Below are 18662 nucleotides of genomic sequence, written 5' to 3' on the forward strand. Positions count from 1 at the left end.
CCATTGAATGAACTGCTTTTGAATGAATGGTGATCTAGTACCTTCCTACACTGATATAAATAGTTAGCTCTTAGATCAATTTCAGCAGCTAACTTTAGTCACGTGAAAAGTTATGTGGATTTTTTTTAACATCTTTATTGGAGTATAATTGCTTTACAATGGTGTGTTAGTTTCTGCTTTACAACAAAATGAATCAGTTATATATATATATATATATATATATATATATATATATGTTCCCATATCTCTTCCCTCTTGCGTCTCCGTCCCTCCCACCCTCCCTATCCCACCCCTGCAGGCGGTCACAAAGCACCGAGCTGATCTCCCTGTGCTATACGGCTGCTTCCCACTAGCTATCTACCTTACGTTTGGTAGTGTATATATGTCCATGTCTCTCTCTCGCTTTGTCACAGCTTACCCTTCCCCCTCCACATATCCTCAAGTCCATTCTCTAGTAGGTCTGTGTCTTTATTCCCGTCTTAGCCCTAGGTTCTTCATGACATTTTTTTTTCTTAAAATCCATATATATGTGTTAGCATAGGGTATTTGTCTCTCTCTTTCTGACTTACTTCACTCTGTATGACAGACTCTAGGTCTATCCACCTCATTACAAATAGTTCAATTTCATTTCTTTTTATGGCTGAGTAATATTCCATTGTATATATGTGCCACATCTTCTTTATCCATTCATCTGTTGATGGACACTCAGGTTGTTTCCATCTCCACGCTATTGTAAATAGAGCTGTAATGAACATTTTGGTACATGACTCTTTTTGAATTATGGTTTTCTCAGGGTATATGCCCAGTAGTGGGATTGCTGGGTCATATGGTAGTTCTATTTATAGTTTTTTAAGGAACCTCCATACTGTTCTCCACAGTGGCTGTATCAATTTACATTTCCACCAACAGTGCAAGAGTGTTCCCTTTTCTCCACACCCTCTCCAGCATTTATTGTTTCTAGATTTTTTGATAATGGCCATTCTGACTGGTGTGAGATGATATCTCATTGTAGTTTTGATTTGCATTTCTCTAATGATTAGTGATGTTGAGCATTCTTTCATGTGTTTGTTGGCAGTCTGTATATCTTCTTTGGAGAAATGTCTATTTAGGTCTTCTGCCCATTTTTGGATTGGGTTGGGTTTTTTTTGTTATTCAGCTGCATGAGCTGCTTATAAATTTTGGAGATTAATCCTTTGCAATCATTTGCAAATATTTTCTCCCATTCTGAGGGTTGTCTTTTGGTCTTGTTTATGGTTTCCTTTGCTGTGCAAAAGCTTTGAAGTTTCATTGGGTCCCATTTGTTTATTTTTGTTTTTACTTCCATTTTTCTAGGAGGTGGGTCAAAAAGGATCTTGCTGTGATTTATGTCATAGAGTGTCCTGCCTATATTTTCCTCTAAGAGTTTTATAGTGTCTGGCCTTACATTTAGGTCTTTAATCCATTTTGAGCTTATTTTTCTGTATGGTGTTAGGGAGTGATCTAATCTCATACTTTTACATGTACCTGTCCAGTTTTCCCAGCACCACTTATTGAAGAGGCTGTCCTTTCTCCACTGTACATTCCTGCCTCCTTTATCAAAGATAAGGTGACCATATGTGCATGGGTTTATCTCTGGGCTTTCTATCCTGTTCCATTGATCTATCTTTCTTTTTTTGTGCCAGTACCATACTGTCTTGATTACTGTAGCTTTGTAGTATAGTCTGAAGTCAGAGAGCCTGATTCCTCCAGCTCCTTTTTTCGTTCTCAAGATTGCTTTGGCTATTCGGGGTCTTTTGTGTTTCCATACAAATTGTGAAAATTTTTGTTCTGGTTCTGTGAAAAATGCCAGTGGTAGTTTGATAGGGATTGCACTGAATCTCTAGATTGCTTTGGGTAGTAGAGTCATTTGCACAATATTGATTCTTCCAATCCAAGAACACGGTATATCTCTCAATCTATTTGTATCATCTTTAATATCTTTCATCAGTGTCTTATAATTTGCTGCATACAGGTCTTTTGTCTCCTTAGGTAGGTTTATTCCTAGATATTTTATTCTTTTTGTTGCAGTGGTAAATGGGAGTGTTTTCTTGATTTCACTTTCAGATTTTTCATCATTAGTATATAGGAATGCCAGAGATTTCTGTGCATTAATTTTGTATCCTGCTACTTTACCAAATTCATTGATTAGCTCTAGTAGTTTTCTGGTAGCATCTTTAGGATTCTCTATGTATAGTATCATGTCATCCACAAACAGTGACAGCTTTACTTCTTCTTTTCTGATTTGGATTTCTTCTATTTCCTTTTCTTCTCTGATTGCTGTGGCTAAAACTTCCAAAACTATGTTGAATAAGAGTGGTGAGAGTGGGCAACCTTGTCTTATTCCTGATCTTAGTGGAAATGCTTTCAGTTTTTCACCATTGAGGACGATGTTGGCTGTGGGTTTGTCATATATGGCCTTTATTATGTTGAGGAAAGTTCCCTCTATGCCTACTTTCTGCAGGGTTTTTATCATAAATGGGTGTTGAATTTTGTCAAAAGCTTTCTCTGCATCTATTGAGATGATCATATGGTTTTTCTCCTTCAATTTGTTAATATGGTATATCACGTTGATTGATTTGCATATATTGAAGAATCCTTGCATTCCTGGAATAAACCCCACTTGATCATGGTGTATGATCTGTTTAATGTGCTGTTGGATTCTGTTTGCTAGTATTTTGTTGAGGATTTTTGCATCTATGTTCATCAGTGATATTGGCCTGTAGTTTTCTTTCTTTGTGACATCCTTGTCTGGTTTTGGTATCAGGGTGATGGTGGCCTCGTAGAATGAGTTTGGGAGTGTTCCTCCCTCTACTATATTTTGGAAGAGTTTGAGAAGGATAGGTGTTAGGTCTTCTCTAAATGTTTGATAGAATTCGCCTGTGAAGCCATCTGGTCCTGGGCTTTTGTTTGTTGGAAGATTCTTAATCACAGTTTCAGCTTCAGTGCTTGTGATTGGTCTGTTCATATTTTCTATTTATTCCTGATTCAGTCTTGGCAGGTTGTGCATTTCTAAGAATTTGTCCATTTCTTCCAGGTTGTCCATTTTATTGGCATAGAGTTGCTTGTAGTAATCTCTCATGATCTTTTTTATTTCTGCAGTGTCAGTTGTTACTTCTCCTTTTTCATTTCTAATTCTATTGATTTGAGTCTTCTCCCTTTTTATCTTGATGAGTCTGGCTAATGGTTTATCTATTTTGTTTATCTTCTCAAAGAACCAGCTTTTAGTTTTATTGATCTTTGCTATCGTTTCCTTCATTTCTTTTTCATTTATTTCTGATCTGATTTTTATGATTTCTTTCCTTCTGCTAACTTTGGCGTTTTTTTTGTTCTTCTTTCTATAGTTGTTTTAAGTGTAGGGTTAGATTGTTTATTTGACATTTTTCTTGTTTCTTGAGGTGAGATGGAATTGCTATAAACTTCCTTCTTAGAACTGCTTTTGCTGCATCCCATAGGTTTTGGGTTGTCATGTCTCCATTGTCATTTGTTTCTAGGTAGTTTTTTATTTCCTCTTTGATTTCTTCAGTGATCACTTCGTTATTAAGTAGTGTATTGTTTAGCCTCCATGTGTTTGTATTTTTTACAGATCTTTTCCTGTAATTAATATTTAGTCTCATAGCGTTGTGGTTGGAAAAGATACTTGATACAATTTCAGTTTTCTTAAATTTACCAAGGCTTGATTTGTGACCCAAGATATGATCTATCCTGGAGAATGTTCCATGAGCACTTGAGAAAAATGTGTATTCTGTTGTTTTTGGATGGAATGTCCTATAAATAACAATTAAGTCCATCTTGTTTAATGTATCATTTAAAGCTTGTTTCCTTATTTATTTTCATTGTGGATGATCTGTCCATGGGTGAAAGTGGGGTGTTAAAGTCCCCTACTATGAATGTGTTACTGTCGATTTCCCCTTTTATGGCTGTTAGTATTTGCCTTATGTATTGAGGTGCTCCTATGTTGAGTGCATAAATATTTACAATTGTTATATCTTCTTCTTGGATCGATCCCTTGATCATTACGTAGTGTCCTTCTTTGTCTCTTCTAATAGTCTTTATTTTAAAGTCTATTTTGTCTGATATGAGAATTGCTACTCCAGCTTTCTTTTGGTTTCCATTTGCATGAAATATCTTTTTCCATCCCCTTATTTTCAGTCTGTATGTGTCTCTAGGTCTGAAGTGGGTCTCTTGTAGATAGCAAATATATGGTTCTTGTTTTTGTATCCATTCAGCCAATCTGTGTCTTTTGGTGGGAGCCTTTAGTCCATTTACATTTAAGGTAATTATCGATATGTATGTTCCTATTCCCATTTTCTTAATTGTTTTGGGTTTGTTATTGTAGGTCTTTTCCTTCTCTTGTGTTTCTTGCCTAGAGAAGTTCCTTTAGCATTTGTTGTAGAGCTGGTTTGGTGGTGCTGAACTCTCTCAGCTTTTGCTTGTCTGTAAAGGTTTTAATTTCTCCATCAAATCTGAATGAGATCCTTGCTGGGTAGAGTAGTCTTGGTTGCAGGTTTTTCTCCTTTATCACTTTCAGTATGACCTGCCACTCCCTTCTGGCTTGTAGCGTTTCTGCTGAGAGATCAGCTGTTAACCTTATGGGGATTCCCTTGTGTGTTATTTGTTGTTTTTCCCTTGCTGCTTTTAATATGCTTTCTTTGTATTTAATTTTTGACAGTTTGATTAATATGTGTCTTGGCGTATTTCTCCTTGTATTTATCCTGTATGGGACTCTCTGTGCTTCCTGGACTTGATTAACTATTTCCTTTCCCATATTAGGGAAGTTTTCAACTAGAATCTCTTCAAATATTTTCTCAGTCCCTTTCTTTTTCTCTTCTTCTTCTGGAACCCCTATAATTCGAATGTTGGTGCATTTAATGTTGTCCCAGAGGTCTCTGAGACTGTCCTCAGTTCTTTTCATTCTTTTTTCTTTATTCTGCTCTGCAGTAGTTATTTCCACTATTTTATCCTCCAGGTCACTTATCCGTTCTTCTGCCTCAGTTATTCTGCTATTGATCCCATCTAGAGTATTTTTCATTTCATTTATTGTATTGTTCATCGTTGTTTGTTTCACCTTTTGTTCTTCTAGGTCCTTGTTAAATGTTTCTTGCATTTTGTCTATTCTATTTCCAAGATTTTGGATCATCTTTACTATCATTATTTTGAATTGTTTTTCAGGTAGACTGCCTATTTCCTCTTCAGTTGTTAGGTCTGGTGGGTTTTTATCTTGCTCCTTCATCTGCTGTGTGTTTTTCTGTCTTCTCATTTTGCTTATCTTACTGTGTTTGGGGTCTCCTTTTTGCAGGCTGCAGGTTCATAGTACCCGTTGTTTTTGGTGTCTGTCCCCAGTGTCTAAGGTTGGTTCGGTGGGTTGTGTAGGCTTCCTGGTGGAGGGGACTAGTGCCTGTGTTCTGGTGGATGAGGCTGGATCTTGTCTTTCTGGTGGGCAGGTCCACGTCTGGTTGTGTGTTTTGGGGTGTCTGTGGACTTAGTATGATTTTAGGCAGCCTCTCTGCTAATGTGTGGGGTTGTGTTCCTGTCTTGCTAGTTGTTTGGCATAGGATGTCCAGCACTGTAGCTTGCTGGTGGTTGAGTGAAGCTGGGTGTTGGGGTTGAGATGGAGATCTCTGGGAGATTTTTGCAGTTTGATATTATGTGGAGCTGGGAGGTCTCTTGTGGACCAGTGTCCTGAAGTTGGCTCTCCCACCTCAGAGGTACAGCACTGACTCCTGGCTACAGCACAAAGAGCCTTTCATCCACACGGCTCAGAATAAAAGGGAGAAAAAGTAGAAAGAAAGAATTAGTAGAAGTAGAAAGAAAGAAAGGAGGGAGGGTGGGAGGGAGGAAGGAAGGAAGGAGGGAGGGAAGGAACGAAAAAGAAAGAAAGAATATAAAGTAAAATAAAATAAAGTAAGAGAAAATATAATAAGGTTATTAAAATAAAAAAATAATTATTAAGAAAAAAAATTAAAAACAAACAAACAAATATAAAATAACGGACGGATAGAACCCTGGGACAAATGGTGGAAGCAAAGCTATACAGACAAAATCTCACACAGAGGCATACACATACACACTCACAAGAAGAGGAAAAGTGGAAAAAATCATAAATCTTGCTCTCAAAGTCCACCTCCTCAATTTGGGATGATTTGTTGTCTATTCATGTATTCCACAGATGCAGGGTACATCAAGTTGATTGTGGAGCTTTAATCCGCTGCTTCTGAGGCTGCTGGGAGAGATTTCCCTTTCTCTTCTTTGTTCTCACAGCTCCCAGGGGCTCAGCTTTGGATTTGGCCCCGCCTCTGCGTGTAGGCCGCTGGAGGGCGTCTGTTCTTCGCTCACACAGGATGGGGTTAAAGAAGCCGCTGATTCGGGACCTCTGTCTCACTCAGGCCCGGGGGAGGGAGGGGCACGGAGTGCAGGGCGAGCCTGCGGCGGCAGAGGCCAGTGTGACATTGCACCAGGCTGAGGTGCGCTGTGCGTTCTCCCGGGTAAGTTGTCCCTGGATCCCGGGACCCTGGCAGTGGCGGGCTGCACAGGCTCCCCGGAAGGGGGGTGTGGATAGTGACTTGTGCTCGCATACAGGCTTCTTGGTGGCGGCAGCAGCAGCCTTAGCGTCTCAGGCCCGTCTCTGGGGTCCGCGCTTTTAGCCGCGGCTTGCGCCCATCTCTGGAGCTCCTTTAAGCAGCACTGTTAATCCCGTCTCCTCACGCACCAGGAAACAAAGAGGGAAGAAAAAGTCTCTTGCCTCTTCGGCGGGTCCAGACTTTTCCCCGGACTCCCTCCCAGCTAGCTGTGGCGCACTAGACCCCTTCAGGCCGTGTTCTCGCTGCCATCCCCAGTCCTCTCCCGGCGCTCCGACCAAAACCCAAGCCTCAGCTCCCAGCCCCGCCCCCCCGGTGGGTGAGCAGACAAGCCTCTCGGGCTGGTGAGTGATTCTCTGTGCGGGAATCTCCCCGCTTTGCCCTCCGCACCCCTGTTGCTGTGCTCTCCTCCGCGGCTCCGAAGCTCCCCCCTCCGCCACCCGCAGTCTCCGCCCGCGAAGGGGCTTCCTAGTGTGTGGAGACCTTTCCTCCTTCACGGCTCCCTCCCACTGGTGCAGGTCCCGTCCCTATCCTTTTGTCTCTGTTTATTCTTTTTTCTTTTGCCCTACCCAGGTACGTGGGGGTTTCTTGCCTTTTGGGAGGTCTGAGGTCTTCTGCCAGCGTTCAGTAGGTGTTCTGTAGGAGTTGTTCCACGTGTAGATGTATTTCTGGTGTATCTGTGGGGAGGAAGGTGATCTCCGTGTCTTACTCTTCCGCCATCTTCCCGGAAGTTCCTTTGTGGACTTTTAATGTAAGTTAATGTTATCAGGTAGGAAAAGGTATTTCACTTTAGGTTCACATTTGCTAAATTGTAAGGTTGTTCACAAAGAAAGCAAGGTTCCTAGGCCCTCTTCCAATAGTCAGAGCCTGCCAAGCCGTCTCCTTTCTGAAAGCATCTCTCACTTTCTGAAGGACAGATGAAGAGAATAGGAGAAAATTTGCTTCTTCTGCTGTAGTAATTTTAAATATCTTTTAAAGCCAATAAATATTTGTGCCCATGTTTTTTATATAAGACAGTAGACAGGTTAAAAGATTGCAGAGCATTTTACAGAGCTCTGACAGCCGCTGAAATGCTCTGGGACAAAGCATCCCTTCTTACTGTTGCCTCCTACTTTGGTCAGGGAACCTGAAGCAGCAAGCTGACGATTGCATGGATAATGCCTGCCTCCCACATTGATTTACATGGTACTTAAGGAGGACCGACATCCACTGTGCACCTTAGTTAGGACACCTTGGTGTAATGCACGAGTATAGTACCAGCCATACAGTGGTCTCATGAGTCTATTATCTATTATTTTCATCTTTCAGACATCAGTGCTCTTTAATAAATCCACAAAGTTGTACAAACATCAATACTGACCCCATACTCATTAGAAGGCATTCCCCATACCCTCCTTCCCCTATGCCCTAGCAACCATTAATCTACTTTCCGTCTCTGTGGATTTACCTCTTCTGGATAGTTCACACAGATGGAATCATGCTATGTGTATTTTTTTGAGTCCAGCTTCTTTCACTTAGCATCATGTTTTCAAGGTTCATCCATCTTGTAGATGGTATCACTACTTCATTCATTTTTATGGCCAAATAATACACTATTGTATGGTTGTATCACATTTTCTTTATCCATTCATCAGTTGATGGACATTTACGTTGTTCCCACCTTTTGTCTATTATGATTAATGCTACTATGAACATCTGTGTACGTGTTTTCAGTTCCTTTGGGTATATACGTAGACGTGGCATTGCTGGGTGGTACAATTCTATGTTTAACTTCTTGAGGAACTGGCAAAGAGTTTTCCCAAGTTGCTGAACCATTTTACATTCCCATCAACAATGTATAAAGGGTTTCAATTTAGCCACATCCTCACCAGTACTTGTTACTTTCTGTCTTTTTATTGTAGTCATCTTAGTAGGTATAAAGTGATATCTCACTGTGAATTTATTTTGCATCTCCCTGTTGGTTAATGCTGTTGATCATCTTTTCACGTGCTTATTGCCCATTTGTATATCTTCTTTGCAGAAATGTCTATTCAGTTCCTTTGCCCATTTTTAATTGGATTATTTTGTCCTTTTATTATTGAGTTACAAGAATCCTCTAATATTCTAGATGCAAGTCCTTCATCAGATTTGGTTTCTTTTCACTTCTGATGGTATCCATTGAAGCCCGAGTTTTTAATTTGATAAAGTGCAAAGTAATTTGTTTTTTCTTTTGTTGTTTGTGGTTTTGGTTTCATAACTAAGAAGGCTTCCACTAATCCAAACTCATGAAGATTTACTTCTGCACTTTATTCTAAGAGTTTTATAGTTTTAACTCCTATATTTAGGTGTGTGTATGTGTGTGTGTGTGATGTCAAGAGGGTCCAACTTCACGTTTTGTATGTGGATATCCAGTTGCCCCAGTACCAGTTGTTGAAAATGCTGTTCTTTCTCAATAAATTGTCTTGGGACCCTTGTTAAAAATAATTGACCATAAATGTGAGGGTTGTTTTCTGGATTCTTAATTCTATTGCAGTGATCCTCATGTCTGTCCTTATTCTACTACTACATATTTTTTATTGTGGTTTTGTAGTAAGTTTTAAAATTGGAAAGTGCGAGTCTTCCAAATTGTCCTTTTTCAATATTGTTTTGGTCCTTCCACGTTGCTTATATTTCCACATGATGTTTAGGATCAGTCTGTCTACTTCTCCAAAAATGACAGCTGGGATTTTGATAGGGATTGCATTGAATTTGTAGATCAGTTTGGGAAATATCGCCATCTTCACACTGTCTTCCAATTCATGAATATGGTTCTCAGTCTATTTACATGTTATCTAATTTCTTTTAATGATGTTTTATAGTTTTCAGTGTACACATTTTGCCCTTGGTTTGTTACATTTATTTCTAATATTTTATACTTTTTGATGCTGTTGAAAATGGAATTTTTTTCTTTTATTTTCAGAGTGTTCATTGCTCGTGTGTAGAAATAAAATCAACTTTTTTTTGTTTCTTTTTTGCGGTACACGGGCCTCTCACTGTTGTGGCCTCTCCCGTTGCGGAGCACAGGCTCCGGACGCGCAGGCCCAGTGGCCATGGCTCACGGGCCCAGCCGCTCCGCGGCACGTGGGATCTTCCTGGACCGGGGCACGAACACGCGTCCCCTGCATCGGCAGGCGGATTCTCAACCACTGCGCCACCAGGGAAGCCCAGGCTGATACTCTTTATCAATTATTTCACATATGTAGTCGCAGCTATGATGAATGACTATAGGTTTTACATGGTGGACCGGCATGGAATTTATATATGAATGTCAAAATGCTAATACTGGGTTTTGTATGTAGAGGGAAACTCCTCATAATTATATTGCTAATGCATGTTACTCACTTATTATCTGTGACCAGGTAAATTGTATTAACATCAGCCTTTTTTTTTTTTTTAACATCTTTATTGGGGTATAATTGCTTTACAATGGTGTGTTAGTTTCTGCTTTATAACAAAGTGAGTCAGTTATACATATACATATGTTCCCATATCCCTTCCCTCTTGCGTCTCCCTCCCTCACACCCTCCCTATCCCACCCCTCCAGGCAGTCACAAAGCACCGAGCTGATCTCCCTGTGCTATGCAGCTGCTTCCCACTAGCTATCTACCTTACGTTTGTTAGTGTGTATATGTCCATGCCTCTCTCTCGCCCTGTCACGGCTCACCCTTCCCCCTCCCCATATCCTCAAGTCCGTTCTCCAGTAGGTCTGTGTCTTTATTCCTGTCTTACCCCTAGGTTCTTCATGACATTTTTTTTCTTAAATTCCATATATATGTGTTAGCATACGGTATTTGTCTTTCTCTTTCTGACTTACTTCACTCTGTATGACAGACTCTAAGTCCATCCACCTCACTACAAATAACTCAATTTCGTTTCTTTTTATGGCTGAGTAATATTCCATTGTATATATGTGCCACATCTTCTTTATGCATTCATCCGATGATGGGCACTTAGGTTGTTTTCATCTCCGGGCTATTGTAAATAGAGCTGCAATGAACACTTTGATGCATGACTCTTTTTGAATTTTGGTTTTCTCAGGGTATATGCCCAGTAGTGGGATTGCTGGATCGTATGGTAGTTCTATCTGTAGTTTTTTAAGGACCCTCCATACTGTTCTCCATAGTGGCTGAACCAATTCACATTCCCACCAGCAGTGCAAGAGTGTTCCCTTTTCTCCAACGTCAGCCTTTTTGATGAGTACACAGTTAGGTTTCAGAGATTGTTAATATAAATCTGTATACTTTGTTATAATAACTTTCTACTCTGTTAAAAAGCAAAGATTCTGTTTGTTGTAATAAACCAATTTCTTTAATACCATAATGATTTTTTTCTACATTTTCGTTTTAGGAAATGACAAAAAGATGGAAGAAGAAGCTTCCTATTACTTGGGCTTAGCGCACTTGGCTGCTGGAGAGTATGAAACAGCATTAGCAGTAAGTTCAAGTTGACTTTAATCACTATCACTTTTAATTTTTATTTTATTATATTTGTTCTATTTTATTATGTTTGTTTTATATTTTTTATTGTATGTTGTTATAAGGCCAACAGAAATGGGGTGGGCTGGATGTCAGTGTACCTATTTATAGAGACTAAAGCAGAATAGCACTATTCTAGAAGCATTAAAAATTGGTTTTATTGATGAAAGTTAAATATATGGAGTAATGGGACCCTCCACTCCTATATCACCAAGGACAAGAGGAAATGGGTTTAAATGACAGCAAAAAGTAAATAGTAAAAAAAAAATTACGGCACACATAATATGATCTGAGAAAGTTTTCTTAGAAAAAACTGTAGTTAATAAGCAATAGATTGAATTGCATTACAGTGAACCTTTCCTTTGTGTGTGGGGAGCGGGGGGAAGGCGGGCTGCAAAGGTGGAAGGCATTGCTAGTCCCAATCTGAGAAGTAACCTGCTTCAGGATAAAAATCAGTGTTTGCCTATCTTATGACCAGGCTTGGTGTGTTTGACTAAAAAACCCAAAAAACAAAATGTCAAGAGCTATCTTTTCCATATTAAAACTGAAATCATTTTTCTTTCATTCTTCTCTTACCTCTAATATATTCCAACTGTAACTTCTTATTGAATTTCACATACATCTCATGTAATAATCCTATTCCATAAGAAGTATTGGCTTTATTTTTCAGCTTTGAGGATCTCTTGTTGGCTCTTTTAGATATTCATGCTAAATAGCATTTCTGTGATTGGGCTAAATATTTTTCTCTATCATCCTTAAAATTGGGTTTAATCGTAAGAGACTTGGGTTTTCCTAGTTGACTCTTCTACTTAATATTTTTTAGTTAATGACATGCACACAGCAAGGCTGTTGTGTTCCAGGTACTTTGAGGAACACAGAGGCCAACAAGATGCACATTTCCCTTTAGGAGCTAGTTGAATGAGGGGGACCAACTTGTAAACAACTATAATTCAAAGCAGGATGAACAGGGGTTTTCTGAGTTCAGAGTAGTTAGTTTCAACACTGAAGATCAGGAAGGTTGCACAGAAGAGCTTTTGAGGGGCAGGATTTATACAGGCAGAAAGCGTGAGAGTCAAGGATGATAGCATATTAGACACACACACACTCCCACACTCTCAATATGATCATAGTCAGTGGGTTTGAGAAGCAATGAATTGTCATGTACAAGATAGGATACAGTAGGAGATCAAGTTGGAAAATTAGGTGAAAATTAGCTTATAGATTCCCTCTGTCTCTCTATCACATGGCAGGCACATGGCAAAATAAATTCAAACAATACAATAGAGTTTACAGTGAAAAATAAATCTTCCTTCTGTCCCTGTACTCAGCCTCACAGTTCTTTTCTCAAAGGCAAATACAGTTACAAGTTTCTGGCTTATCCTTCCAAAAATATTCATAGGTATGCCTGGCATATAGGTGCATATATATATGTGTGTCCTTTTTGTTGTTTACAAAATGGTAACGTTTTATACACACTGTTCTGTCCCCTGAGTTAACTTCCTCCATACTAATGTATATATAGACATGCCTCATTTTAAAAGGGACTCATAGTATCCCATGATATAGTTGTACTGTAATGGATTTAACTATCTCCTATTGGTGGGCATTTAGGTTATTTCCAACCAGTTTTGTTTCACAAAGGGTATAGCAGTGAATAGCTTTGTGCCAAAGTGAGAGAAGATCTACAGAATAAATTCCTAAGGGTGGAAATGCTGGTTCAAAGAGGAGAGGATATGAATTTAAAGATAAGTTTATTTTTATTTCTAACCTTCCCTTCAAAGAAGCTTAACAAGTTTATTGTCACACAACAATAAATGAAGATGCCTGTTTCCTCAGGAGCTATGTATATCTTTAGGAAATTAGGCATATGTATTAATACATGTTGGGAATATTTTTCCAGACCACTGTTTTTTGGCCTTATTATGAAATTCTTCCATCAACTTTTAGATATGTGTGTGGCCAAATTTATCAATTTCTCCTCGTATGGTTTCTGGACATTCTTAGAAAGGCTGTACTCACCCTCAGTACAGCCTCTCTAAGAATTAGGAATTCATCGTAATTCCGGGATTATACGTTTTAATCTTTTGGAGGGTTGGAGGGTCTTGAATGCTTTGTTGGAATGTGAAGCTTATTTTTTAAGCAGTGTGGAATGTTTGGTGACTTTGATGAGGCTGGTGGCATGATCTCATTCATTTACTGACAACTGTTTATTGAGCACCTTCTAAGTGACAGACAACATGCCAGGCATGATGGATCTGATCTATAGTTTTGGAAGATAACACTAGTGGTGTAGCATAGTCTAGTAATGAACGTATTTAAGAAGCAGCATTTGGCATCCAAGTGACAAATTTCTTGATACTGTTACTCCTTTCAGAAAAGTATTGAAATTATTTTTCTGGAGGTAAGGAAGCCATAAATCAAATGTGAAGCTCACATTCATATTAACTGTGTGACCTTGGACAAATCCCTTAAATTCTCTAAGTCTCAACTGACTCAACTAATAAGTGTATTTACTTTTTGGGGGGTTGAATGGTGTTTTAAAAAGATATGTCCACTTTCTAACCCCTGGAATCTATGAATTTTACCATACTTAGAAAAAAGGTCTTTGCAGAGGTAATTAAGTTAAGGCTCTTGAGATGAGGTGATCATTGTGCTGGATTTTCTGGCTGGGCTCTAAATCCAGTGACAGGGTCCTTATAAGAAAAAGGCAGACGGAGGTTTGAAACAGACAGAAGACAAGAAGACATGCCCGCAGAAGACAAGTCCCTGTGAAGATGGTGGTAGAGATTGAAGTTGCAGTGCCACAAGTCAAGGGATGCCTGGAGCCACCAGAAGCTTGAAGAGACAGGAAGGATCCCCTCCCCATAAGAACATGGTCCTGCCAACCCTTTGATTTCAGATTGCTGGGCTTCAAAACTGTGAAAGAATCCATTCCTTTATTTTACTTTTAACATCTTTATTGGAGTGTAATTGCTTTACATTGTTGTGTTAGTTTCTACTGTATAGTAAAGTGAATCAGCTATACATACACATATATCCCCATATCCCCTCCCTCTTGGTCTCCCTCCCACCCTCCCTATCCCACCCTTCTAGGTGGTCACAAAGCACCGAGCTGATCTCCCTGTGCTATGCGGCTGCTTCCCACTAGCTATCTATTTTATATTTGGTAGTGTACATATGTCCATGCCACTCTGTCACTTCTTCCCAGCTTACCCTTCCCCCTCCCCATGTCCACAAGTCCATTCTCTATGTCTGCATCTTCATTACTGTACTGCCCCTAGTTTCTTCAGAATCTTTTTTTTTTTTTTTTAGATTCCATATATATGTGATAGCATACGGTAATTGTTTTTCTCTTTCTGACTTACTTCACTCTGTATGACAGACTCTAGGTCCATCCCCCTCATTACGAATAACTCAATTTCGTTTCTTTTTATTGCTGAGTAATATTCCATTGTATATATGTGCCACATCTTCTTTATCCATTCATCTGTTGATGGACACTTAGGTTGCTTTCATGTCCTGACTATTGCAAATAGTGCTGCAATGAACATTGTGGTACATGACTCTTTGAATTATCGCTTTCTTAGGGTATATGCCCAGTAGTGGGATTTCTGGGTTATATGGTAGTTCTATTTTTAGTTTTTTAGGAAATCTCCATACTGTTCTCCATAGTGGCTGTATCAATTTACATTCCAACTATAAGACACTGATGAAAGAAATTAAAGATGATACAAACAGATGGAGAGATATACCATGTTCTTGGATTGGAAGAATCAACACTGTGAAAATGACTACACTACCCAAAGCAATCTACAGATTCAATGCAATCCCTATCAAACTACCAATGACATTTTTCACAGAACTAGAACAGAAAATTGCACAGTTTGTATAGAAACAAAAAAGACCCCGAATAGTCAAAGGACTCTTGAGAAAGAAAAACGGAGCTGGAGAAATCAGGCTCCTGGACTTCGGACTATACTACAAAGCTACAGTAATCAAGACAGTATGGTACTGACACAAAAACAGAAATACAGATCAATGGAACCAGATAGAAAGCCCAGAGATAAACCCATGCATGTATGGTCACCTTATCTTTGATAAAGGAGGCAAGAATATACAATGGAGAAAAGACAGCCTCTTCAATAAGTGGTGCTGGGAAAACTGGAAAGCTACATGTAAGAGAATGAAATTAGAACACTCCCTAACACCATACACAAAACTCAAAATAGATTAAAGACCTAAATGTAAGGCCAGACACTATAAAACTCCTAGAGGAAAACATAGGCAGAACACTCTATGACATAAATCACAGCAAGATCCTTTTTGACCCAACTCCTAGAGAAAGGGAAATAAAAACAAAAATAAACAATGGGACCTAATGAAACCTAAAAGCACAGCAAAGGAAACCATAAACAAGATGAAAAGGCAACGCTTTGCAAACGAAGCAACTGACAAAGGATTAATCTCCAAAATATACAAGCAGCTCATGCAGCTCAATATCAAAATAACAAACAACCCAATCCAAAAATGGGCAGAAGACCTACATAGACATTTCTCCAAAGAAGATATACAGATTGCCAACAAACACATGAAAGGATGCTCAACATCACTAATTATTAGAGAAATGCAAATCAAAACTACAGTGAGGTATCACCTCACACCGGTCAGAATGGCCATCATCAAAAATTTTACAAACAATAAATGCCGGAGAGGGTGTGGAGAAAAGGGAACTCTCTTGCATTCCTTTATTTTTGAGCCATTTAGTTTGCCTTGTTACTTCAGTCCTAGGAAACTAATAATAGGATTATTAGAAAAGACAATTTATATCAAGTTTTAAAAGAGTGCCTGCCTGGTATATAAAAACTTTTGATAATTAGTAGCTTTTATTATTTTTACACTAATCAACTAAGTCTCTGGGCTTTAGTAGTAGTAGTGAATATGGAAGGAAATAGATTCAGAAGTTCTGGAGGACTTGGAATTAGATTAAATCTGGGAGGTGCAGGAGACAGTGGGGTCCAGATGGGCCTGGGTTCCTGGCTGTAGAGCTGCATGACCTCTGGTGGGGGATGCCACAGGACGCCCAGGCTTGGGGTAAACGAGGAGTTCGGTTTTGAATATGTTGAGTTTGAGGAGTTTTTGAGATAGCCAAAGAGAGATCTATAGACAGTGGTATATGTGGGCCTGGAGCTCAAGAGGAGGTCTGGATTGAAGATGCTGTGTAAATTTGAGGCTGTATAAATTTGCAAGTTTTCAGCATATTGAAATTGTTGAGTGGAGGAGATTTCCTATAGACAGTTAATGTTGAATGAAAAAGTTCAAGGGCCAAGCTGGGAGAAGGAGGTGCCAAGGAGATTAAGCAGTGTCTCTGGAGAGGTAGCAGGAAAACCAGGAATAGATGATGGCATATAAGCCAAGGAAACCAGCATGTCTAAAGGAGAGAAATGAGCACATTCCTTCTGTCTCCTATCCCTGTTTGGGGCTGGAATGAGAGAGCCCCTTGCAGATATTTCCAGTAAGATCTCAACCCCCTTACCCAGGCATGTACCTCACTGAGAGTCAAGGTTAGTTCATTCTTGTCATGTAACTCTCCAGGCAGGGCAGAGTCTTTGGAAAACCAGGCAGGCCATATTCCAGGCCTTGGCTCACTGCTACTGTCAAGAGTAGCCTGTGTGGTTGGGAAGAACCAGGGACTTGCTTGAGGCAGAATATTGTTGCCTTTTTGGAACACAGCTCACCCAGAACTGAGAATTTGCAGGAATCGAGCATAAGATTTGAGCCAGACCCACGGGCAGAGCTGCAGTGCCAGTGAAGAATCTGTTGTCAGGTCTGGATACAAGATGCTAAGAGCAAACTCGAAAAGGCATCAGATTCACAGCTGGAAAACAGGAGGCAGGAAACAGGTACCAGGGAATCACCAGAGAATGGGAATTTGGCACTGGGGTGTGGCTGGGTGGAGAATGGACACTGAACAGTTGTACCTGATTCGGGGCATAGAGGTCTTCCAGCTCGGGCTGATTTTAGAGGGCAGCGTGTTTTTGCTGTTGCACTGAAATTAGTTCCCACAAAACCTGACATCTTGCTTTGATTTCAGATAGATGGCAGCCATCTTTTCATTCTCTCTAGTATCTTACTTTAGCCACTTTTCCCTCCTTCCTTTCAGATATAAAAGGACATTCTTCAGACTTGAGTTTGAGTCCCCTTTCAGTTTTTCTAAAATTTATTTTATTGAAGTACAGTTGATACACAATGTTGTGTTAATTTCTGCTGAACAGCAAAGTGACTCAGTTATATATATACATCCTTTTTCATATTCTTTTCCATTATGGTTTATCACAGGATACTGAATAGAGTTCCCTGTGCCTTTTCACTTTTTTCTTTCTGGACTTGGTGAAGGTGATCGTATAACCTAGTGATCTATTTTCTATTTGCAAACTACAGCCTGTCTTTCCTTCTGCAGCTGCTCTCCATCTGAAGGCATGGCTTCTAGTTTACAAGATGTCTATTGGAAACCCACACCTTATTTAGTGAATGTGTTGTAAAAGAAGAATTACATGATCAATTAATAAATAAGATTGATTCCCTGATTGGCTGATTAGGTATCTGCCTGGTTATCTAATCACAAGGTAAAAATTCAACACATAAAAAAAGAATTTTTCTTTTGAAGTCCTTTTTTATCCTACTTTCCCACCGTGTGCAGTATTACCAACACTATCTTCATCTGTTCTAAAGCATCAATGGTGTTTCTGTCACACTGTAGTTCTGGAGGGCAGTAAGAATGCCTTGAAATCAGCTTCGTCATGTGGGAACCAGCGTGAGAAGCTGTCCAGTTAGATTTAACATTGCCTTTTCATATTCAGTCTATCTCATCATCAATTCTGTATAATGTTTTTATTCTCTCACTTGTATTTTAAGTTTATAATTTGGAATATTTTCCAATTTTCAGGATCTTGCCCCTAGATTCAACCACTACCTCTAACAAATTTCTTCTCCCTTCCAGTAATGTTGTTCATCTGTTTAAAGATTTTTACGTGAATTTTTCAAAGAATCTTGGCTTAGAGAAACCTGTCACAAGTAAATATCCCTAATTAATGGTTCTGATGATCTGAAACAGAAGGGACTCTGAAATTTTGCTAATGTATCTCAATTGAAAAGCTTTAATTTATTAATAAATGATTAATACATGTAATAGAAGAATATGTTGACAAGTATATAAATAAGGTTTGGTCATCCATTCCTTGCTGACCAAGCATTCTTTACTGAATGACGACTAGCACTAAGTTAAAAACAAATAATGGATTTATTTAGGGCTGAAATCTACTAATGAGAAAGGGCATTTGGTGAAGAGAAGTGATAGTTCCTGTAATAAACCTGTGCAGCAGGTCACAGAGACACTGACATTTAAAGAGGAGAAAGCTACCCACGTATATCAATCAGGTGCTGAGGAAAGAAGTAATTCCCTTTGGCCATCATCAATTTCCACCTGAAAATGTTCCAAGTAGAGTAGATTCTGAATTTTAGAAAGTAAATATATCTTATGAGGGCTTCCCTGGTGGCGCAGTGGTTGGGAGTCCGCCTG

At 39.3% G+C, this 18662-nt stretch overlaps 1 protein-coding gene across 1 annotated transcript in view; it reads left to right on the top strand.

Moving 5' to 3' along the window:
- The window catches only part of TTC29 (tetratricopeptide repeat domain 29), a 171848-nt gene that overhangs the window by 75168 nt on the left and 78018 nt on the right, over window positions 1–18662 (top strand). Inside the window, exon 6 of the mRNA XM_030764032.2 lies at window positions 10959–11044. Within this exon, the coding sequence (XP_030619892.1) occupies window positions 10959–11044 (86 nt within the window). The remainder of the gene's footprint in view (window positions 1–10958; window positions 11045–18662) is intronic.

Source organism: Delphinapterus leucas, chromosome 5, assembly GCF_059928025.1.
Source record: "Delphinapterus leucas isolate spDelLeu-1000000601 "Yukka" chromosome 5, BTC_Dleu_Yukka2, whole genome shotgun sequence".
NCBI classification, from domain to species: Eukaryota; Metazoa; Chordata; class Mammalia; order Artiodactyla; family Monodontidae; genus Delphinapterus; species Delphinapterus leucas.